The sequence below is a fragment of the Hemiscyllium ocellatum genome, chromosome 2 (assembly GCF_020745735.1).
Source record: "Hemiscyllium ocellatum isolate sHemOce1 chromosome 2, sHemOce1.pat.X.cur, whole genome shotgun sequence".
NCBI classification, from domain to species: Eukaryota; Metazoa; Chordata; class Chondrichthyes; order Orectolobiformes; family Hemiscylliidae; genus Hemiscyllium; species Hemiscyllium ocellatum.
Genome location: NC_083402.1, coordinates 44,085,716 through 44,110,247, shown reverse-complemented (window position 1 = coordinate 44,110,247; position 24,532 = coordinate 44,085,716). Strand labels below are relative to the sequence as shown.

General features: G+C 41.7%; 1 protein-coding gene across 3 annotated transcripts in view; it reads left to right on the top strand.

The window, feature by feature from the left end:
- LOC132822962 (uncharacterized) overlaps window positions 1-24,532 on the top strand; it is a 196,561-nt gene that overhangs the window by 110,884 nt on the left and 61,145 nt on the right. For all 3 annotated transcript variants that reach the window (XM_060836424.1, XM_060836434.1, XM_060836416.1), the window contains 4 exons: window positions 9,854-10,031; window positions 14,015-14,118; window positions 14,904-15,065; window positions 18,175-18,318. In XM_060836424.1, the coding sequence (XP_060692407.1) occupies window positions 9,854-10,031; window positions 14,015-14,118; window positions 14,904-15,065; window positions 18,175-18,318 (588 nt within the window). The remainder of the gene's footprint in view (window positions 1-9,853; window positions 10,032-14,014; window positions 14,119-14,903; window positions 15,066-18,174; window positions 18,319-24,532) is intronic.

Below are 24,532 nucleotides of genomic sequence, written 5' to 3'. Positions count from 1 at the left end.
ATGCTTCATTCAATTCTAGTCTCCCTGCTATAGGAAAGATGTTAAACTCAAAGGATGCAGAAAAGATTGACAAAAATGTTGGCGGAGTTAGAGGATTTGAGCTATAGAGAGAGGCTGAAAAGGCTGGGGATATTTTCCTGGAGTGATGGAGGCTGAGGGGTGAACTTAGAGAGGTTTATAAAATCTTGAGGGGCACGTTAGGGTGAATAGTCAAGGTCTTTTTCTGAAGGTGGGTTGTCCAGAACTACAGAGAATAGGTTTAGATTGAGAGAGGAAAGGTTTAAAAAGGATGTAAGCGGCAACCTTTTCATGCAGAGGATGGTGTGTATATGAAACAAGCTGCTAGAGGAAGTGATGGAGGATGGTACAATTACAGCATGTAAAAGGCACCTGGATCAGTTTATGAATGGGAAGGGTTTAGAGGGATATGGACCAAGTGCTGGCAAACTCTAGATTAATTTAGGATACCTGGTTGCCATGGACGGGTTGGACTGAAGAGTCTGTTGAAGAACTCAATGACTCTGAGCTGCGATCTGTGAGAAAATCAGCCTTTTTCCATCTTTAAAATCCTACTCCATTTTCTTTTCAGTGTGAATTTTGGAACTGATCAAATCCTGTGCTAAAATAAGTAATCAATAAAGTTTTTATTATGTTGATAAAATTTCACGAGAACTCAAGATTGGGCTGAATTTTCCAAGCCCCTGACAAATCGAGGGGAAAATAAATCTGATTCTGAAACAAAAATTTGAACGGCAAGGTGAAAATCTCATTCGTGAGCAATGAAAAGCCTATTTATATGTCTTTAACTGCGATGACACAGGGTAAACCCCTCTGCTAATTTAAACTAGCAACACAGGAAAGGTTCATCCCGTGCTGCAACCTGTTAAAATTCAAGAGGCAAAGAACTGTCCCAAAAGTCACCATTAAAATAAAAGTTAACATCTTTACTCTTTAAGTCTAAAAGACAGTATTAACTCACAACAATTTACAACTTCTTTCTCTTAAACATATATTTTACCTCCCCCTCTACAATACTAGTTTGATTTTAAAAATCCCAATTATGATTTTAAAACACTTATTATTTCAAAACCCGGCAGCTTTCGGTTCATCTCTGTATTCCTGTCTTCTTTTCTTTTTCTTGGGGATTCTACTTCCCAGGTCTTTGATAGGTAAAGGTACCTTTCAGAGAGTAGATTTTTCTGCAAGCAGTCTTGTTGCTGTTGGCTGCTCTTTGTCGATAACTGTTCAAACTGTTTGATATTTATGTCCCAAAACATCAGATCATTTCATTGGTTTGATGTTGTCCAAAATAGTAAGATTCAAGTTTGATTGGACTTTTGTATCTGGGGCATCATTTAAACTGGTTGGCTGAATTTTGAATTGGTTTTGTATCCTGGCAACACAGCACTAGATATGTGTTTCAACCCAAATATTGCATTTTAAATGTTCAGCACACTTTGTGCTGGCCAGAAATTTCAGCTCCCTTAAAGGTACAGTGCACCCACAACGTCATAACAGCAACACATGTCTTGATCTTACCTCATTTATATGAATGCAATTTCCCACTGTGCTATATACAAGAGAGAAACTTTACAGCCACAGGACCATCAGAGCAGGTACCTGACAGCTTCAACATATTGTATGCTCCTTCGGACCTCCAGTTTGGTCAGCATTTCCCTGTATCTTAAGTTAAGCTCCATGGCAGTGACCCTGGTTTTGTGAGGGGAGCAACACCAGCATAATGATTGGCATGGCTAAGTTGTAGGGCCAAGGCTCACTGGGTGGTGAAGACATTAAAGAAAGAGTTGGAACTTGGACTGAAGGGTCTGTTTCCGTGCTGTACGTCTCTATAATTCTATGTGGATACCCAGCGTTGATGGGGTCAACAGGAAATACAGGAGAAAGGAACTTGATGGTTTGGGGTGCATCATCTAGAGAAAGCTCAGCCTGTTAATATGCCAGGGGCAACCATCCAAATTCAAATTATTAATACACAATGGATATGGAAATGGCTACGCCCACACCCAACATTGGTGGATTAATTGCTTTACCTTTCTTGAACATAAAGGCTTTACTTGAGTGATGTGTGGACTTTCAAAGGGCAATTGCATTAATACTCAATAATCAGATACTCAAATATTACAGATGATAAACATCTGTAATCATAATACCCTGCATGGAAAGTATATGCAATATCCAATAATGTGGGATTCAAATCCTGTTCACAAGCAATCTTGATCATGTCATTGGTCATTACAGATTGATCATAGTCATCTCTCTGAAGTAAAGCTAATCACGGATGACGTAAAAGATCTTAGCTGCAGGTGACATTTCGCAAAGACAACCCAAGGTGGTCTTGGCTGAAAAAGCTTCATTTAATTGTAAATACTCACCGACATGTTCTTATGTGCAACACTGCCTTTCTTGGGTAATGTGGGGGTTGGGGTCAAGGTTTCCTCAACCCTTAGTGACACATTCCCCATCTCCTATAGTATTTTCTTGACATGGCACTCATTGGAATAAAATCCCCTCAGTCAAAGGACTATGTAGAGGTCTGTGCTCTCCATATCCCAATATCTGGAAGACTGTAGAAAACTGCCATTTGTGAGTGATGGGACTAATGAGTGCTCCCATTACTAAGAAGCTGTTCTGTTTCTGATCGTTCCCATGCGATTCATTAGGTGCATAACAAATAGATCCAGCCACAGCAGGGGTTATTGTCACTGAGGAAGCATAGAGAAAATGAGCAGGAACAAATTCTCAAGCAAGACAGCAGCTGCTAAACAGCCTCTTCATGAAGAAATCACAGCTGAAGGTCTCTTTACAATGCAGAGGATCTACAGAAGGCCCAGAGATTATTGTCCTTGATACCATTCCCTGCAGTGAGAGAGCTGCAGTGTTGGTGTAGACTGAGGATGTCCTTGACACTGTCACAGAATATTGCCAGCTACCAGAGCAGAACCTGTAACATTGAAGAGTGAATGGCCATCCTCACCTAGTTGCGCCAAACTTTAGTGTAATTAACTGTTCCAAAGTTCTACTGGCTGCCTGTGCAAGATCTCTCAATCATCCACAGTCACCCATAATAAATACACTGAGGCTATTACTGGTACGGTTTGTGCCAGGTCACACTGCCTCATCTTATTTCCCAATGGAGAGGTCGGTGCTGCAGCATCGACACTGGTATTGCCAACAGAGCTAGCTTGGCAGTCCTACTCACTATGCACTTGTCATGTTGAGAGTACATGCCATAACACAGCTGACTTCAACAAAAGAAAAGGGTTCCATTAAATCAATGTACAAATCATTTGTGACCATTGATATCACGTCCTAGTGGTATGTGCCAGGTAACTTGGTAGCTGCCACTACACCACAACCTTGATATGATGTGGAGGTGCTGGTGTAGGACTGGGGTGGACAAAGCTCCGACAGCCTTGATAGACCATTTCAAGAGCTAAATGACTTACAAGGATTGCAGGAGGAGACAAGAGTTTTCTTTATGTGGTGTTCCCACATCGAAAAATGAGATTAAGTTAAAAATCACACAACACCAGGTTATAGTCCAATACGTTTATTTGGAAGCACTAGCTTTTGGAGTGCTGTTCCTTTATCAGGTGGTTGTGGACCACTTAATGAAGGAGCAGCGCTCCAAAAACTAGTGCTTCCAAATAAATCTGTTGGACTATAACCTGGTGTTGTGTGATTTTTAACTTTGTACGCCCCAGTTCAACACTGGCACCTCCAAATCACAAATAATGAGAAGATGTTAAACTGCATTGGGCATGAAGAGTAAATCTGTGAGACAGGGTTCTATGACCATATTGCCCTTGAGTCAGATAGCCTGTATGGCATGATTCTTGTAGTTGTAGTTACAATGACCGGCAATTAAACATGATAACAATGCATTTAATAATATGAGCTTGTATTTGCAGTAAAGTGTTGCAAGTGCCGCTTTTGTACTCTCAGAAGCTTTTCTTATTTTTCCCTCCCATTATGTGCTGGGGGTGGGGTCAGTATTTGACCTGTTATGTGGCTGGGATTTAAAAGGCACCAGAAATCCCAGGAGATCCAGCAGCAGAGATACATCTGCCATTAATTAGTGCACAACAGTGTGAGTGGGGTACTGTGAAGGGGTTCTGTATATGTAATGCAGCAAGCTGTAGAGAATTGCAGGAGACAACGTGTTCCAGCTCATAGACAGAAACCCTCCGTGAAACTCCTTAAAATTGACACTTAGCCAATATTTAGTAAAACATGCTTGAAACTGATTATAATGATTTCACCTTTTCTGAAAAGCATAACACTGATATTTGGTTTTGCAGATAAGGGATCTTACAAATTAAAAGATCTACACATGCATGCTAATAGATTCAGATTGTTTCCTTCCTGCACAATTGATACTAAGAGTCGTGATAGGCAGATTATTAATTGGAGGGTATATCTAAATTTTCTTTAGGATTTGGCTAAAGGTAAATTTTGTCAAGTTTTATAATTTTTGTAATAGAAAGTTCAATCCTATTGGATGCTCCTGGGGATGGTGATGGAAATTTTTCTTTAATCTACTTATGCTTGTTAGGTTGTTGGATTTGTGCTGTTAAGGACCAGACCAAACCCCCTCAAAATATCTTAAGAAGATAGCCTGAGCCCTAACTTTTTTATATTTTAAAGGCAAGTACTGAGCATTGCATTCAGGACATAATTCAATTTGTCAAACTATCAGTCTTGAAATAAAATACAGTTCATTCATACATTATAGTTAAAATGCAACAAAAGAAAGAAGAAATTTGAATAGCTTAGCTTTATTGGAAAACTTAACAGAATAATAGATTATTAAAGTCCTAAAAATAACTGCTCCAATATAGTAACATCCCAAAAATATACCCTTGCCAATGACAAATTCATTAAAATAGATGGTCTCACATACAATTCTAGCAACAGGAAGAGAAAACAGCCATCTTCAAGTCTTCCAGAAATTGCTACTAAGTAAAAATGAAAATCCTGGTTCTGTGGGAGCTTGACTCCACCCATTCAGGCCACTTCTATTGTTCCAACTTGAGAAAAAAACACACGACTTAACAAACAGCTTACTTTTTGGGCTTTAGAACAGACAGATCAACTCTGGCTCAATGTTTCTTCATTTTAAAAAAAGGACCAAATAATCCTCTTAAAGCCATAGTATCATCACAGTACTTAGCTTGCCTATTGTTCAAAATCACACATCACCTGTCTCTTCTGTATTGAAATGTAAAATTCAATCAAGCAGGTGTTGAATTCAAAGTACATAATTCCTATTGCTTATGTCTGATCCCTTCACCTGTCTACATAATGAATTTTTGCTTAGTAATTCAATATTAAGAGTTCTTCCTCTTTAACCCCTTTTAAGCGAAGAATGTCTTGACATGACAGGATCTAGTCCAGTGTCCAATCCTCCCCTCATGCATGAATTTATTTAACACAATCTACGCCCACATGACTACTTTGACTATACAACACTTTTTAATATTATATTGGAAATTCTGACACAGTTATATCCTTACGCTCTCAATCTTTTATATTTCATGTACATTGTAATGTAATACAGTATTTTTAATTGCTATTGACTGATTTTAACTAGTTACATTTTAAGTCTAAGTATCTATAGTGTGTCTCTGCTGTTTAAGATTTCTTTTAGGTTTTAATTTTCAACCAAATTTATTAAACAATAAGTTTCAATCTTTGGTAGCATTGTCTTATTCTGCTACCTTGTGAAACTTGAGAGGGTTTTACTAAGATTTCTGAAAGTCGTGAAAAGGCCCTTGCTCTCAAGGAGTGAGGTTTACATACAGCATGGGCCAAGAAACCAAAACCAAAATAAAGTCTTAAAGGAAAAGTATTATGAGTGGAATCTTATTGGGGTCTGAGTAATGGGGTCTATGGTGAGATCTGTGACAGAATCTGCTAAGAAGTCCACTGAGGTCAGGAGGTCATCGCGAGCTTCTGGCTCCAGCCTCCATGCTTTTGACAAGCAGTATGAAGTGTTTCTCACCAGGCAGTAGTAAGTTGTCCATTAAGGGAGATGATCGGATGTTAAACACTTGTTAATGGATCAGCATATCTCATTGGCATTCAGCTTTCTATCTTGACAACGAGCTAGACATGAAGAGAACCTGACTGGGAAATCCGAACAGTTACCTGGTGGATTCAGTATGCTGCTTGATCCAAAAAAAACCCCTCTGTACTGCATAGGACCAAGTGCCATCTCAGGATATATTTCTTTTAATGGAATCCTTACTGTGCTGAAGCAGGCCCTTCAGCCCTGTGGACTCACAAGGACCCTCCGAAGAGCATCCCAACCAGACCCATCCCCCTACCCTGTCCCTGTAACCATGCATTTCCCATAGCTAATACACTTAACCTGCACATCCCTGGTCACTGTAGGGGAATTTAGCATGGCCAATGCCCCTAACATCTTTGGGCTGTGGGAGGAAACAGGAGCACCTGGAAGAAACCCGCGCAGACATGGAGAGAATGCGCAAATTCCATACAGTTGCCTGCGGGTGGAATCAAACCTGAGCATCAGTGCTGGCTAACAACTGAGCTCCTATGCCGATGTGCATGAACTGTAGACTCCAGCTGCATGCATCACTTGACCAGGACCTTAGCATCTGGAATTTACCAACGCTACATGATCACCATGACATCACTCTGATACACTGACGGGCCTTTTAGGAAGTACAGACCTGCATTGCAGGGCGCACTAGCAGCTAGTATTGAAAGGCTGTGTGCAGGAACACTTTGCTTGCACACATAGGCACCCTGTTTATAGATTGGAGCAGTTTGTATTTCAAGGCTGCTTGCTTGCTCTTTGCTCACTTAATGCCTACTGGCATGTCTGCACCAACCTGACCTTGCCCATCCCTGTTTGTATACTGTAATTTCATTCAGATCCAAGGCTGTCAGTCCTGTTCTTTTGATGAGCTTTCTTGCACAGACACAGACAGGCTGCTTCGGGATGGGGGGGATCATCTTATTGCTCCAGCTACATTTCGCTTGCAAACATTTCTTCTCACACACACATGCAATACATGCAGAGTGACTGTGTTTACACATCAAACATTGGTCAAAGATGGATTGCAAATGCCAGTAGGACCATAGGACCTTGGTCAGTTGTAGATCAGTTGGCCCAGCAAGTCTGCTGTGCCCTTCGTAGATCATAGCTGACCTGATAATTCTGCGCATTTCCTGCCTTTTCCCCATAATGTTTGATTGCCTTACTGAATAAAAACCTGACTATTTGGGTTTGAATATGCTCAATGATTGTATTCCTTCTAATGTATTTGTCTTCGACGCTGACCACAGAGAGTCGGCATGGCAGCAACATCCAGAATCGATTGGCATGTGCGGAGTGTCAGAGCAGCTGGGTACCTTAGATCAAACGTTGCTTAATCTCGCTGTCTCTGTGATAAAGAATTTCACCAATTCCCTACCCTCTCCAAGAAGAAATTCCTCCTCATCTTAGTCCTCAGTGGACAACTCCCTGTTTTGAGATTGAACCCTCTGGTCCTAGATTCTGTTTGTAGGGGAAGAAATCTTTCAGAACTACCATGTCAAGGCCCCCTAACAATCTTAAATTTTACTCCTTTTCTTTAATCTAAGCATCGTACATGTTTCAATAAGGTTACCTTTCATTCTAGCCTAAATAATCCTGCTATCTCAGCAGTGCAGAAATTAATGACAATAACTTAAGCGATGGTGAATACTTAGCAAAATGCCCCATCACTTGTGGGCGTTCAAAGCTACTTGTGGGTGGGGGCTTCAGTATAATTCACAGTGTGCCATGCCATCCTGGCATGCTGCACTCTGCACAATCAGTGCTGACACTAAGGAGATTGCATTGAATTCAGTTTGATTTATTTATTGTCATGTGTATTTTGTTACAACATACAGTGAAAAATGTTGTAGAGTGTTGCCACTCTCTGGTCCCATCATAAAGCACAGAAAAATTAACCAAAACATAAGAATATAAAAACATAAAGAAATAAAGAAGTGGTGTTTAGCTTTACGGTTCTTCTCATTAAGTGCTCCACCATGGATCTGGTGGCTAGGCATGAGTCATCTTCGCCATGCAGTCACTGCTGTTGGAATGAAAGTTGACACTCTTCGGCGCCATCTTGCCTCCACCAATGCCCTCACCACTGTGAGGCCTTACCAATGCAGACAGTACCAGTGCTACGCGTAGTGCATGGGAGGGCCCAAACGCAGCTCCCCCCACCATCATGAGTGCATTTTGGGCTCACCTCACTGATACAGCCACTGCCGATGCCGTTGGGTCTTGTACTGGGTCCAAACGCACCATCGTCGCAGCCTCTATGAGTCTGTGCTGGATGCTAAGGAACTGGGGGAATGGAAGCAGTCGTCCATAGTAAAGGATGAGGACACTGGGACAAAATGAGCTCTCCTTGTAAATGATAGGGTTTAGCTGTATTTTACCTACAAAACAGACAGGACCTGATTGACACCCAGTTTCCATAGATGCGGAAGACTGTCATGGACTATTTGGGTCAAGATGTCAGCATTCGGTTCACATCATGAGTGTGAACTGCAGCCTATATTAGTTTTCTTTGTGATTTATTTTTCTGGCTGTCAATAAAAACTCATGCTTGGTCTTGCCGAAATGCTTGGGTAAATAATGAGGTCTGCAGATGCTGGAGATCACAGTTGAAAATGTGTTGCTGGTTAAAGCACAGCAGGTCAGGCAGCATCCAAGGAATAGGAAACTCGACGTTTCGGGCATAAGCCCCTCATCAGGAATCCTTTTCATTTTCAACTGTGATCTCCAGCATCTGCAGACCTCATTTTTTACCCGAAGATTTTAACCTACTGTGAATCCTCTTGCAAGGATGCCTTCCTTGAAGAAGCTCTCTTCCTCCCTCTACAAAGATTCCTGATGAGGGGCTTATGCCCGAAACGTCGAGTTTCCTATTCCTTGGATGCTGCCTGACCTGCTGTGCTTTAACCAGCAACACATTTTCACTTGCCGAAATGCTGCCTTGTATGTGGTGTTCCTCTGTTGGACAATGACAGGCTGTGTATGACCACTGGACATTGGGGAAATAGTAACAGGGACTCAGAGCGAGTGTCCAGACAGAATATATCTAGGGACAGATACATTGTGCTGAATGGAGTGATCCATGTGATGGTATGCCATTCATGTCAAATATGTGTTGTTATCCACATGGCTTTGTGATCATTGTGCCATGACATTGCTGGTGAGGTGCAATGCTTGATTGCCAACGTTTGTCTAAGTGCATAGTAGCCTCTGTAAGATGGCACAGAAGGAAGGGACACCAATCCTTCAGCATATGTCCTCTGAGTATTGGGTTGTTCTGGGAATGGCTAGTGGTCAGATGGGTCTGGAATTGGATATCATGGGTGCCATAGGGTGGGATGGATAATTACTGAGATGCATTTGGTAAGATACAGTGAGAAAACACTCTAGGCATTGTAATGAAAAATCCTCCAAAAAGCTCAACATAACTTGCACTTAGTCGGAAAAATGTAAAATTCAGCAGTATGAATTCAAAACTTAGCCTTAACATTACACTCCTTTTAAAAAGTAGTGCTATTTGCTCCTATTAACTGATGTAATGGATTTGTGTTAGGTTGAGGAAACACTGAATAGAGGAGCTTTTTCTTTTGCTTTGAAAATAGAGTTAACTTCTAACCACCCTGGTTTAGGTACACTATCTGGATTTGCTTTTATTGAAAAAAGGTCTCTTTTATCTCTGGTGGTCCATATGTGAAATACCCAAACTATTTCAATGTAAGTAACTTGTTACATTCCCGCTCCTTTCTCCCTGTTTCTATTCTACAGAACGCTCACACGTATGTGAGTGCAGGGTTCCGGGTTCAGTTAAAGGCTTTGGATAAGAAACAGTTAGTTGAATCCATCTCAATGGTGTACACTGGAATCAATAAGACCTTCATTCATGCTGTTGCCACAGAAAAATATCTCCAAGGCAAAGACATCACAGCCAATGCAACTTTGCAAGGTACGTGCATGAGTCCATTATAATGTGTACAGGAACTGAGGAACCAAAGATGCATACACATTGTATTTGAGTAAGCAGACTGATCTCCACCTCAAACACACTTGGAAAAGAGCGGGTTTCCTTTTTAATTTGTGTGAGAAATCATGTTTTCATAATCTCATAAGCATTACAACAAATAAAGACTTATGCCCAGATTTTTGATACCAAGACAAGGTAGTTCATGACCGGAAAAGTTTCAAATGAATGGAAACCTGCCATTGTAATACCTTTATTTGAAAAGGGAATGAGACAAAACAAACACAGGTAGCTATAGGCCAGTTAGCTTGTCATCTGTTACTGGGAAAATATTAATAAAGGATATAAGGCTAGAGTATTTAGAAATACATGCAAAATATAATCAAGCAGGATTAGCATGGCTTCATGAAGGGAGATTTGTGCACGACAAGTTTATTAAAATCCTTTGAGGAGGTGACAATCAGATAGATAAAGGGGAAGCAGCTGATGTGATAAATTTGGATTTTCAGAGGCATTTGGTAAGGTACCAGAAGTTAGATTACTTGTTGGAGGTTGTATAATAATAGATAGATGATTTTCTGCCCAATATAAGGCAGAGAGTTGGGATAAAGGGGCATTTTCAGGATTCGAGTGGTGCTGGAAAAGCACAGCAGGTCAGACAGCACCAAGGCCCCAAAGGAACCTTCCACATCCATCAAAGCTTCACCTGCACTTCCACACATGTCATATACTGTATCTGTTGCTCCCGATGCAGTCTCCTCTACATTGGGGAGACTGGTCACCTACTCACAGAGCGCTTCAGAGAACATTTCTGGGACACCTTCACTGTTCAACCCCACCCCCCACCCCACTCAGGTCCTGGGCTTTCTCCATCGTCACTCCCCTACCATCTGACACCTGAGGGAAGAACGCCTCATCTGCTGCCTCAGGACCCTTCAACCCCATGGTATCGATGTGGAATTCACCAGTTTCCTCATTTCCCCTACCCCCTCCCCTCCCATCTTACCCTAGTTCCAACCTTCCAGCTCAGCACCATCCTCATGACCTGTTCCACCTAATCTTCTTTCCCACCTAACCGCTCCACCCTCCTCTCCAACCTATCGCCTTCACCGCCACCTCCATCCACCTATTGTACTCTTGGCTACCTTCTCCCCAGCCCCATTCACTCCACCACACCACACCCCCCCTCCTCCTATTTATCTCTCCACATCCAAGGCTCCCAGCCTCATTTCTGATGAAGGGCTTTTGCCCTAAACGTTGATTTTCTTGCTCCTCGGATGCTGCCTGACTTGCTGTGCTTTTCCAGCACCATTGTAATGTTCATGATTTGGAGATGCCGGTGTTGGACTGGGGTGTACAAAATTAAAAATCACATAACACCAGGTTATAGTCCAACAGGTTTAATTGGAAGCACACTAGCTTTCGGAGCCACACTCAATCATCAGGTGATAGTGGAGGACTCAATCCTAACACAGAATTTATAGCAAAAATTTACAGTGTGATGTAACTGAAATTATGCATTGAAAAATTGATTGTCTGTTAAGCCTTTCATCTGTTAGAATACAGTGATAGTTTCACTTCTTTCATGTGTAAATCACAAAGCCTTTTTTTAAAAAGTTGCATTCTCGGATTGGCTGTTAACAATGGTGATAGCTGGACAATACGTTGAAGGTGTTGGCCCCTGTGTTCTCTGTCTGGGCCATGATGTTTAGATTGATTCTAATCTAAAAAGTGAGATAACGGAGTTTTACATGAATGCATGCAGTTTTTGAGCAAAGTACAATGTAATCCTGCAAGTACAAATTCACCCCACAAAATATATGTGTGTGTGTGTGTGTGTGTGTGTGTGTGTGTGTGTGTGTGTGTGTGTGTGTGTGTGTGTGTGTTGGGGGTTGTGAGTGTGAGAAAGTGTATGCGTTTGTGTGTAGTGAGTGCAGAGTGTCTTAAGTCTATGAGGGGTTGCATGTGAGAGTGTGGGAGTGTGTGTGTCTGTAAGGGGGTGTGTGGGGGTCTGTGTGCACATCTGTGTATATGTGTGACCGTGTGTCTGTGTATAGGAGTGTGTGTGTGTGTGTAGGAGTATCTGTGTGTGTGTATAGTGCAATGGTGATCACCTGTAATGTGACATGAACCCAGGGTCCCAGTTTAGGCCCTCCCTATGGGTACCGAACTTAGCTATCAGCCTCTGCTCGGCCACTTTTCTCTGCTGCCTGTCCCGAAGTCCACCTTGGAGGTCTGAGGAATTCATGTAAAACTCCGTTATCTCACTTTTTAGATTAGAATCAATCTAAACATCATGGCATAGACAGAGAACACAGGGGGCCAACACCTTCAACGTATTGTCCAGCTATCACCATTGTTAACAGCTAACCCGAGAATGCAACTTTTTAAAAAGGGTTTTGTGATTTACACATGAAAGAGGTGAAACTATCACGGTATTCTAACGATGGTAGTGTTAGGTAAGGGGTAAATGTAGGGGTATGGGTGGGTTGAGCTTCGGCGGGTCGGTGTGGACTTGTTGGGCCAAAGGGCCTGTTTCCACACTGTAAGTAATCTAATCTAATGAAAGGCTTAACAGACAATCAATTTTTCAATGTATAATTTCAGTTACATCACACTGTAAATTTTTGCTATAAATTCTGTGTGTTAGGATTGAGCCCTCCACTCTCACCTGATGAGGGAGCGATGCTCCGAAAGCTAGTGTGCTTCCAATTAAACCCATTGTAATGTTGACTGTGATCTCCAGCATCTGCAGTCCTCACTTTGCCTAGGCATTTTCAGGATGGCAACTTGTAATTATTGAAGTGCACAGGAATCACTGCTGGAGCCACAATTATTTACAATACATATGAAAGTGCATGTACTGTCGGAGTTGACAGATGACACAAAAACAGGTAAATCTGACACAAGAAGTCTACAGAAGGATATCGACAGCTTGAGAGAATGGATACAATGTGACCGATAGAATATAATGTGAGAAAATATGAAGTTATGTATTTTGACAAAAGATGGGCGGTACGGTGGCACAGTGGTTAGCACTGCTGCCTCACAGCGACAGACCTGGGTTCAATTCCCGCCTCAAGCAACTGTCTGTGTGGAGTTTGCACATTCTCCCCGTGTCTGCGTGGGTTTCCTCCGGGTGCTCCGGTTTCTTCCCACAATCCAAAAATGGGCAGGCTAGGTGAATTGGCCGTGCTAAATTGCCCATAGTGTTAGGAGAAGGGGTAAATGTAGGGCAATGGGTATGGGTGGATTGCTCTTCGGAGGGTCAGTGTGGACTTGTTGGGGTGAAGGGCCTGTTTCCACGCTGTAAGTAATCTAATCTAATAGAAGAGCTGAATATTATTTAAATGGAGAAAGACTGCAGAAAGCTATAGAACAAAGAGATTTAGGAGTTCTCATGCATGAATCGCAAAAAGTTAGCCTCCAAGTTCAGCAGGTGGTAGAGAAGGCGTGTGAAACGTCAGTCTTATTTCAAAGAGAGTGGAGTACAAAAGTAACAGATTTTGTTAAAATCATGCAAGGTACTAGTCAGACCACAGCTCTTTGGAGGTTTGGAACAGTCTCAATGGGCCATATGACTTTTATCTGTACTTTTGAGATTCTATGATCTTAGAATAAGAAGTTGCTCATTTAAGACAGAGATGAGAAGGATTTGGTTCTCTCAGATGCTAGTGAATCTGTGGAATTCTTTGCCACAGAGGGCTAATGAAGGTGAGTCATTAAGTGTATTCAAGGCTGAACTCGACATCACTCTCTAAGCTGCCTCCTCCTCTTCCCCTATTTGGGCTGCATCCTCTTTTCCTTCTCCTTCTCTCGTTTCAGAAGACAAGAAGTTGATTAGTATTTTTTTCTCAATTTCTAATTTATACGTTGATGTGGTATTAATAATTGTATAGCATTTGAGATCAAGGTAGAATGCAAATCTTTTTCCATTGGGGATAAATTATTAAAAGTGATGGTTGCAGGTGCCCTGACAACACTTGACAAGGAGATAATTCCTGATGAAGATAATCCACTACTTGCAAGTGCTGAGTACAGAAAATCATTGGCACTTGGGCTTTTCTATAAGGTGAGCAACTCTTAAAAGTATTTTAAGATGTTTTCAGTACAGTTCTGCAATCTAATATTATAGGAAGAGGAGCAACTGAGATGGGAGGGAAGGATTAGTGTTTCATTTTATAAATACACCACAGAGCACAACACTGCTGGTGCAAACTAGAGAAATTCAGGTTTGTTTCTGGTCTTTGGCAAGTTCAGCAATGGTTTTGGTAATGATGAAGCCATAGCAGAAATTAGAGAATGGACGCTTAAGCAACATTTTCAATACTAATTACTATGTAATGAGACCTGGTAAAACATGTGTTTCATTAGGGAATACATCTCCTCCACTCATCTATCCAGGTTCAGGTTGAATGGTATTCAAGTCTAGCTGGAGGGGGTGAAAGGCCAATGTAGTAATCCACTACACTGTACTATACCCAATGATTTCTAGATTATGTTCTTATTTATTCCAGATTTTTAGCAGGTTAATTTCAAATGTTATATTGATATAATTGGTTTGCATCAGCCACAGGAAATGGGTGCATAGTGAACCGGAAGCTGATCTTTCATTGCACTTAGTTTTTATTTTTCATTGACTTGGAAAATATTGTGAAGAATTTTTATTGGCAAACTAAATAAAAGTGGCAGTGAGATGAGGAAATAGGAGTCTCCAAAGAGAATCTGAACAATTCTGTGGCCTTTTAATCCTATTGGCCTAAACCAATTTATCCCTAAAAATCGAAAAGTGTTACTGCATTGTGAGCTTCTTGTTTTTGTTTACGGACTAATAAATCCACTCTAAACGTTTTTCAGTTTTACCTCTCTCTGTTGAGCGAAGGTGTTGTTTCACCTTGCAATCGGAGTGCTACATGTTCTTTGGAACGCCCTGTATCCACGGGAAAACAAACGTTCAGCAGCAAACCAGAGGAATATCCTTTGACAAAGCCTATGCCAAAATTAAGTGCCTACAAGCAGGTAGGATTTCAATTTGTCTTCAGTTTGATTTATGCATGTTGTACATTGGCATGTAGATCTATTCTCCAATAAAAATAGATTGATTTGTACACTGGAGTAAACCCAAGTGGTCTGAATAAAATATCCTGATCTTGCTTTTGGTGATTTTCAAACTCCCAAGAGATTGCAATGCCATTCCATTATCTACTTTAAAAAAAGTGACAGTTTCAGTCCACTACATGTTGTAGAGGCACCAAAATCCCATCGTGTTAGCTAACCGCACTGCTGTTGTTCTTGAAGCAAGTGACAAATTCTTGCAAAGTGCCAATGGTACCGATTGGTTTTTGAGACAAAATACATCTGATTGTTCACAACAGTGATCAGGATAAGACAAATACTTTATTACCACACAGTGGTGTTGGATGAGACAATGCAGAATTGAATTATTATGCAGCTTCTGGGGCTTTCCAGCAGGCAGAACAAAAAGTCACCCTTTGAGCTTTATGCTTTGTTAAAAATAGAGATACTGGAGAGTATATCAGGAATGGATATGTTGCTAAATTATCAAGACCTTCCAAGGTAGCTAATTTGGAATTTCTTTTTTTTAAGCTAGCACATCATTCGGGCAAGATTATTTTCCCAAGCTTCTATTGTTTCAGGTTCTTTTTAAATAGCTTGGAACATGTTCAGAAGCAGATCCAAACATTGGTACCTGTTTGCGGATTAGGTGCACAAATATGGATCCATCATGTAGACAGTAGGTGTAGGAGAAGGCCATTCTGCCCTTCGAGCCAGCACCACCATTCATTATGATCACAGCTGATCACCCTCAATCAGTATCCTGTTCCTGCCTTATCCCCAAAACCCTTGATTCCACTCTCCTTAGGAGCTCTATCCAACTCTTTCTTGAAAGTATCCAGAGACTTGGCCTCTACAGCCTTCTGGGGCAGAGCGTTCCATACACCCACCACTCTCTGGGTAAAGAAGTTTCTCCTCAACTCTATTCTAAATGGCCTACCCTTTATTTTTAAACAGTGTCCTCTGGTTCAGGACTCACCCATCAGCGGAAACATGCTTCCTGCCTCCAGAGTGTCCAATCCTTTAATAATCTTATACGTCTCATTCAGATCCCCTCTCAGTCTTCTAAACTCAAGGGTACATAAGCCCAGACACAATCAAACAACTTATTTACTGCAAACTGCAAACAAGGAAAACTGCCAATGCTGTGAGCCTGAAACCAAACAAAAAATGCTGCATTGACACAGAAGGTTAGCTAGCTCCTCTGAAGTGTTGCTTTGGTCGTGTTCCCTTTTTTGAGGAGTTTTTAAAAACTTTACCCAGACTATAAGACTAAGATTCATGTGCGAGTAAAGAGGTTTTGTTTTTCCAAATTGTTCTCGGGGTGTGAGTGAAACTGAGAAGGCTGGGTTTATTGCCCACTCCGAGTTGCCCTGTGAGATGCGGGTAAACCTGCTCCTCGAGCTAATACAGTGCCTAAGCCAGTGGTGCATCCGCAGCAATGCTAAGTGGGGAATTGGAACTAAGGGCTTTCAAGGAATGATGGTATAAATCCTGGAAGGAAGCTTGCATCAGACACAATCATAGGTATTTTCTTTAAAAAACATTTCAGTAACTGAGGGCTGTCCGACTTTTGATCTAATTTATTTCTCAGTCACCCCAAAATCTGCCTAAATATGGTAAACTGATAAAAAAAATACTTCATTGATGCAGCAGGGCAGTTAGCTCCTCTGAAATGAGATTGTTTTGTGTTGCTTTGGTCGTGGTCCCTTTTTTGAGGAATTTTAAAAAACTTTACCAAATCTATTAGACTAAGATTCATGTGTGGTTATATTTAGGTATATTAGAGTACAAACCTAAAATAGGGTGTGTTAGATAAATTTCCTCTCACTATTTTAGAAAAATGTTTGACTCCACAACTTTTCTGCAATAATTTCTATCTTTATCCTACCTTAAGCATTAGAATATTTGGTATACCCCAACTTGCCAGTGAAAGCAGAGCACATCAATTACCTTAAAACACTAAAATTAACCATCACTGGCAAGAACATCAATAATGTCTGGGGAAGCAGATTCTTGTACACAATGGCTCTTACCCCTTTTAGCTATTGGAGGACTCTGCAGCACCACCATGTGCTGGGCACCATCTCATAAGCAAGCCCTTAGAAATATTTTCTTGCTTTTTTATATTCATCCTTGGGCTTTGCTGACCAGTGTCTATTGTCCATCCTGAGCTTCCCTTGAGCAGGTGGTGACGAACTGCCTTTTACAATGTATACAGCACAATGATGTTAAGAATGGCGTTCCAGGATCTTCACCCAGCTACACTCAAGGAGTAGTGATATATTACTTGCACAGTATAATGAATGGCTTGGAGGGGGACCTACAGATGGCGTGTTCCATGTATCTGCTGCCCTTGTGCTTCTAAATAGTAGTAGTTGTGGGTGTCAAAAGTGCTGTCAATGGAAGCTTAGCAAATTTCTGCAGTGCACCTTATAAATGATACACTCTGCTGCTTGTGTATATCAGTAATAGGGGAAGTGGATGTTTGTGGATGTAATGACAATCAAGTCGCAATGTCCTTGATGGTGTCAAGTTTCTTGTGTGTAGTTGGAGCTGCAGTCATCTAGCCAAGTGGGGAGTATTCCATCACACTCCTGGGGGAAGAGGCTATGTGGAATCAGGAGGTGAGTTACTCGCCTTGGTATTCCTAGCCTTTGACCTGCTCTTGTAACCACTCTATTTATGTGGTGAATCCATTTGAGTTTCTGGTCAGTGGTAAATCCAAGGATGTTGATAATGGATGATTCAGCAATGGTAATTCTGTTGAATGTTAAAGGCTGATACTTAGATTCTCTCTTGTTGCAGATGGTCATTATCTAGCTCTTTTGTGGTGAATATGTTACTTGCCACTTGCCAGCCCAAGCTTGGATATTATTCAGGTTTTGCTGCATTTAGACATATGCTAATTCAGGATTGCTTAAAAAGGTTGGTAAATAAGGCAGATCCTGGGATTTCTTTTATGTTCTTTGCTAGATCTGTCTGGTGAATTGTCATAGTCCTTTGAAAGCTGGAGTAATTTTAATCCTCTATTTCCTTTGCTTGTATCTAGACATCTGGTGAAGCTGAGTTTATCAACGACCTGCTGCCTCTTCCGAATGAGTTATTTGCAATGTTCGTGCTGAGCACAGAGGGAAGTGCAACTATTAGCAACATTGACAGTACAGCAGCTATGAGTGTGCCTGGTGCTGCTGCAGTAAGTAATTAAATCTATCCACAAAGCACATTGTTTAACTCGTTTTTATACAGTCATCTTAAATATACCATGTTAACTTTATAACACAAAAATAAGGAAAACTGTCAATGCTATGAGCCTGAAACCAAACAGAAAATGCTACACTGACACAAAAGGTTAGCTAGCTCCTCTTAAGTGAGATAATTTTGTTTTGTTTGCTTTGGTCGTGTTCCCTTTTTTGAGAAGTTTTTAAAAACTTTACCCAGTCTATAAGACTAAGATTCATGTGCGAGTAAAGAGGTTTTTGCTTCAAAATTGTTTTCGGGGTGTGAGTGAAACTGAGAATTGCCCACTCCGAGTTGCCCTGTGAGATGCGGGTAAACCTGCTCCTTGAGCTAATACAGTGCCTGAGCCAATGGTGCATCTGCAGCAATGCTAAGTGGGGAATTGGAACTAAGGGCTTTGAAGGAATGATGGTATGAATCCTGGAAGGAGGCTTGTGGCTGCCTTTACCCCTCTTCAGGTTGCACTGGGAGGGACTGTCAAATTGTAAAGAGTTGCAGTGCATCTTGTGACTTGCATATATTGCAGCTGTGTTTTTCTGGTGGCCCACTGATGAGGCTGACAGTCTGTTATGCAACAGTGTCCTGAATATTGTTCACCTTCAGGTGTGAGTAATTCCAGATGAATGCTGAGTATTGTGTTGAACTTTCATGTTCAGCCTTGGAGATGGTTAAGAGACTTTCTGACATCAGGAAGTGAGCCACACTTTCCAGAGAACTGTGTTCTAATGCACTCTGGCTCATCCTTTTCAGTTTCTGATCATCAGTGATCTCCTACTGTTGATGGTGGACCCATTTGCATTGGCATTGCCATGGATGCTCAGGGAGAGATGTACATTTTCTTGTCAGAGGTTGTCATCACTTCAGGCTTTTGGGAGGCAGATGTTAACTGACAAGGTTGGAATGGCCTGCTGTATATTTGAGAATGTTGTAGTTGGAGCTGGGCATTGTAGAAGCACCTACCCCATTCTTGACCTTAAATTTGAAAGAATTTAATTGTTAAAGTAGATGAAGATGATTGGACCAAAGATGTCTCTCTGAGAAACCTGTGCGATGATGACCTGGGGCTTAAACGAAAGGTCTTCAATATCCTTTTGCATTTTCTTTCCTGATGACCTGCCAGAGGAAAGCCATAGCAGTCAGTTCTCTGGCACTGAGCCTGACACTGTTGCAAAGAAGACAAGGGGGCAGAATAGAAAAGTACTCGTGGTAGGGGACTTGATAGTTAGGGGAATCGACAGGAGATTTTGTGGTCAGGATCGGGATTCCCGGAAGGCATGTTGCTTCCCTGGTGCCAGGGTCCGGGACGTCTCCGATCGGGTGTATCAGGTTCTAAAAGGGGAGGGCGAACAGCCAGAAATCTTGTTACATATTGGCACTAATGATATAGCCAGGAAAAGGATCGAAGATATAAAAAGTGATTTCAGGGAGTTAGGATGGAAGCTGCAAAGCAGGACGAACAGAGTAGTGTTCTCTAGTTTACTACCGGTGCCACAAGATAGCGAGGCGAGGAACAGGGAGCGGGCACAGCTTAATATGTGGCTGTGCAGCTGTAGGAGGGAGGGCTTCAGATATGTAGATAATTGGGATGCCTTCTGGGGAAGGTGGGACCTGTACAAGAAGGACGGGTCGCATCTGAACTGGAAGGGGACCAATGTCCTGGGTGGAAGGTTTGCTCGAGTAGTTGGAGAGGGTTTAAACTAGTATGGCAGGGGGGTGGGAACCTCATCTGTATACCGGAGGTGAGAGTTGATGCAGATGAGGCAATAGCAAGAGGTAGACCAGCTAGTGGGAAGGATTTTCCTGGGAAGGAACCAAGGGATCAGTTAAAGTGTGTTTGCCTTAACGCAAGGAGTATCAGGAATAAAAGTGATTAACTTAGAGCATGGATCAGTACCTGGTGCTATGATGTTGTGGCCATATCAGAGACATGGGTTTCTCAGGGGCAGGAATGGTTGCTGGATGTTCCAGGGTTTAGAGCATTTAAAAAGAATAGGGAGTGGGGAAAAAGAGGAGGGGGTGTAGCACTACTAATCAGAGAGGGTATCACAGCTACAGAAGCTTCGATTGTTGAGGAAGATCTGTCTACCGAGTCAGTTTGGGTGGAAATTAGGAACAGCAAGGGATCAGTCACCTCTTTAGGGGTTTACCACAGGCCTGCCAATAGCAACAGGGAGATGGAAGAAAGCATAGGTTGGCAGATTTTGGAAAAGTGTAGGCGTAGTAGGGTTGTTGTAATGGGTGACTTTAACTTTCCCAATATTGATTGGAACCTCCTTCGAGCAGAAGATTTGAATGGAGCTGTTTTTGTAAGGTGTGTTCAACAGGGTTTCCTAACTCAGTATGTTGACAGGCCGACGAGGGGAGAGGCCATTCTAGACTTAGTGCTTGGAAACGAGCCGGGACAGGTATCAGATCTTGTGGTGGGAGAGCATTTTGGTGATAGTGACCACAACTGCCTCACATTCTACATAGCTATGGAGAAGGAGAGGATTAGGCAAAATGGGAGGATATTTAATTGGGGAAGAGGAACCTATGATGCGATTAGACATGAGTTAGGAAGCATGGACTGGGAGCAATTGTTTCATGGTAAAGGCACTACAGACATGTGGAGACTGTTTAAGGAACAGTTGTTGCAAGTGATGAATAAATATGTCCCTCTGAGACAGGCAAGAAGTGGTTAGATAAAGGAGCCTTGGATGACGAGAGCGGTGGAGCTTCTTGTCAAAAGGAAAAAAGTAGCTTGTATAAGGTGGAGGAAGCTAGGATCAAGCTCCGCTCTACAGGATTACAGGCAGGCAAGGAAGGAGCTTAAAAATGGTCTGAGGAGAGCCAGGAGGGGGCACGAGAAAGGATTGGCAGAATGGATTAGGGAGAACACAAAGGCATTTTACACTTATGTGAGGAATAAGAGAATGGTCAAAGAAATAGTAGGATCGATCAGGGATACATAGGGAACTTGTGTGTGGAGTCTGAGGAGATAGGGGAAGCTCAAAATGAGTTTTTTGCTTCTGTCTTTACGAAAGAAATGACCTTTGTAGTGAATGAAACCTTTGACTAGCAGGTCTGCATGCTGAAATGGAGAGAGATAGAGGAAGCTGATATGCTGAAAATTTTGTCAAACATTAAGATTGACAAGTCGCCAGGCCCGGACCAGATTTGTCCTCGGCTGCTTTGGGAAATGAGAAATGTAATTGCTTCGCCACTTGCGAAGATCTTTTCATCCTCGTTCTCCACTGGAATCGTACCTGAAGACTGGAGAGAGGCAAATGTAATTCCTCTCTTCAAGAAAGGAAATAGGGAAATCCCCGGCAATTACTGACCAGTAAGTCTCACGTATGTCGTCTGCAAGGTGTTAGAAACGATTCTGAGGGATTGGATTTATGACCATCTGGAAGAACATGGCTTGATTAAATGCAGTCAACACGGCTTTGTGAGGGGCAGGTCATGCCTCACAAACCTTATCAAGTTCTTTGAGGATGTGACTAGAAATGTTGATGAGGGTCGAGCTGTGGATGTGGTGTATATGGACTTCAGCAAGGCATTTGATAAGGTTCCCAATGGTAGGCTCATTCAGAAGGTCAGGAGGATTGGGATACAGGGGAACATAGCTGTCTAGATACAGAATTGGCTGGCCAACAGAAGACAGCGAGTGATAGTAGAAGGAAAATATTCTGCCTGGAAGTCTATGGTGAGTGGTGTTCCACAGGGCTGTGTCCTTGGGCCTCCACTGTTTGTAATTTTTATTAATGACTTGGATGAGGGGATTGAAGGATGGGTCAGCAAGTTTGCAGATGACACAAAGGTTTGATGTGTCCTTGACAGTATAGAGGGCTTTTGTAGGCTGCAGAGGGACATTGACAGGATGCAGAGATGGGCTGAGAGGTGGCAGATGGAGTTCAACCTGGATAAATGTGAGGTGATGCATTTTGGAAGGTGGAATTTGAAAGCTGAGTACAGGATTAAGGATCGGATTCTTGGCAGTGTGGAGGAACAGAGGGATCTTGGGGTGCACGTACATAGATCCCTTAAAATGGCCACCCAATTGGATAGGGTTGTTAAGAAAGCATATGGTGTTTTGGCTTTCCTTAACAGGGGGATTGGGTTTAGGAGTCGTGAAATCTTGTTGCAGCTCTATAAAACTTTGGTTAGACCGCACTTGGAATACTGCGTCCGGTTCTGGTCGCCCGATTATAAGAAAGATGTGGATGCTTTGGAGAGGGTTCAGAGGAGGTTTACCAGGATGCTGCCTGGACTGGAGGGCTTATCTTTTGAGGAGAGGTTGACTGAGCTTGGACTTTTTTCATTGGAGAAAAGGAGGAGACGAGGGGACCTAATTGAGGTATACAGGATAATGAGAGGCATAGATAGAGTTGATAGCCAGAGACTATTTCCAAGGGCAGAAATGACTAACACGAGGGGTCATAGTTTTAAGCTGTTTGGCGGAAAGTATAGAGGGGATGTCAGAGGCGGGTTCTTTACGCAGAGAGTTGTGAGAGCATGGAATGCATTTCCAGCAGCAGTTGTGGAGGCAGGGTCATTGGGGACATTTAAGAGACTCCTGGACATGCATATGGTCACAGAAATTTGAGGGTGCATTCATAAGGATCAGTGGTCGGCACAACAGCGTGGGCTGAAGGGCTTGTTCTGTGCTGTACTATGTTCATCACAGCAGAGATTGCTCCGGTGGTGCCTGTTAACTTCAGTTTTCTGTGCCCTAGTACACAAACTAGTTTATCAACCATCCCAGTTTGAAGAGCTGTCAAGTGGAAATTTAGGCAACTGGTACAATTTCTTGGTACAATGTTTGGTCAGATACTGTACTTTGCTTCTGGCATTCAGTTCTTGTATCCATATCTGGATCAAAGTTATGATGAAGTCCAAAACAGTGTGGTTCTGTGAGAGTCTGAAATAAACATTGGTGAGTGAGTATTGATGTCACTATTGCAATTTGCTTTCTCAAATTATTGTTTCCATGGAAAATGATGGGGTGGTTATCAAACCATTGTTATATTCTTTGCCTTTCTTCATTACACTTCGCATTTATAGTTTGTATGAAACAACCCAAGTAGTTACATAATATCAACTCAAAACTGAAAGATGCTGTAAGTCAAAACAAAAACAGAAATTGCTATAAAAGTTCAGCAGTTCTAGCAGCATCTGTGGAGAGAAATCACAGTTACCATTTTGGTTGAGTGACCCTCATAATCCTCTGAGGAAGGGTCACTTGACCAGAAACGTTAACTCTGATTTCTCTCCATAGATGCTGTCAGACCTGCTGAGTTTTCTCCAACAATTTCTGTATTTGTTTTTAATTTCTAGAATCTGCAGTTCTCTTGGGTTTTTTTTTGTTTTGGATATTCCAAGTTTTGTTAAAAACGTACCTCTTCACTGAATAGTGTGTGGAGATGTACTCCTGAGTTTGGATGTAGAAGATTATATGGGACAATATATTCAATATAATCAATTACAACCCTGACAGCTCTACCAAAATAAAGTATCATCTTATTTCTAATAGAGAAGTCAAATTTTACTTGATGTCACAGGGAACTATTTAAGATATTCACCGACACTTAAAACACTTAGCTTAAATTCTAATTAGTAAGTTCCAGAGTTTAGCAAAACATTCCTATTCCAGTTAAAGTGAAAATTCATCTCTACACTACAGCAGCTCTACTTCTAATGTCAGAGACACTGGAGTAAATCCAATGAATCTAAAAATTCCCTCTGTGTTTCCAATGTTTATATCTTTAAAAGCTGGACCAGCAGGAAACTGATGAACACATGCTTCACATAATGGTAAATATGGACTACCAATGTTCAACATTCATCATCTTATTGTCATAATCAGGATCTTTCAGAGACTAAAAATTACTTTTAAAAATGGCTGACCTAAGATGGCTGCTGTGATCACCTGACCAAGTTTAGCTAAGGTCATGAAACTATCAGTGAACTAGGATCCGTCTGGGCTGTAATTAGCATCATTATGAAACTCAGATCTGTATCTTTAGTTGATTAACAGTTTTTTGGTAGCTACATTTTGGAATGAAGATTGCCTGCAGATCATCTGATTTGAAAATAAAAATGACGTCAGATACTGGAATCCATAAAGAAACTATGTTTCTGGAGACAGTTTTTGAGCAGTAAGACAGAACTAAAAAAAATATGATTTG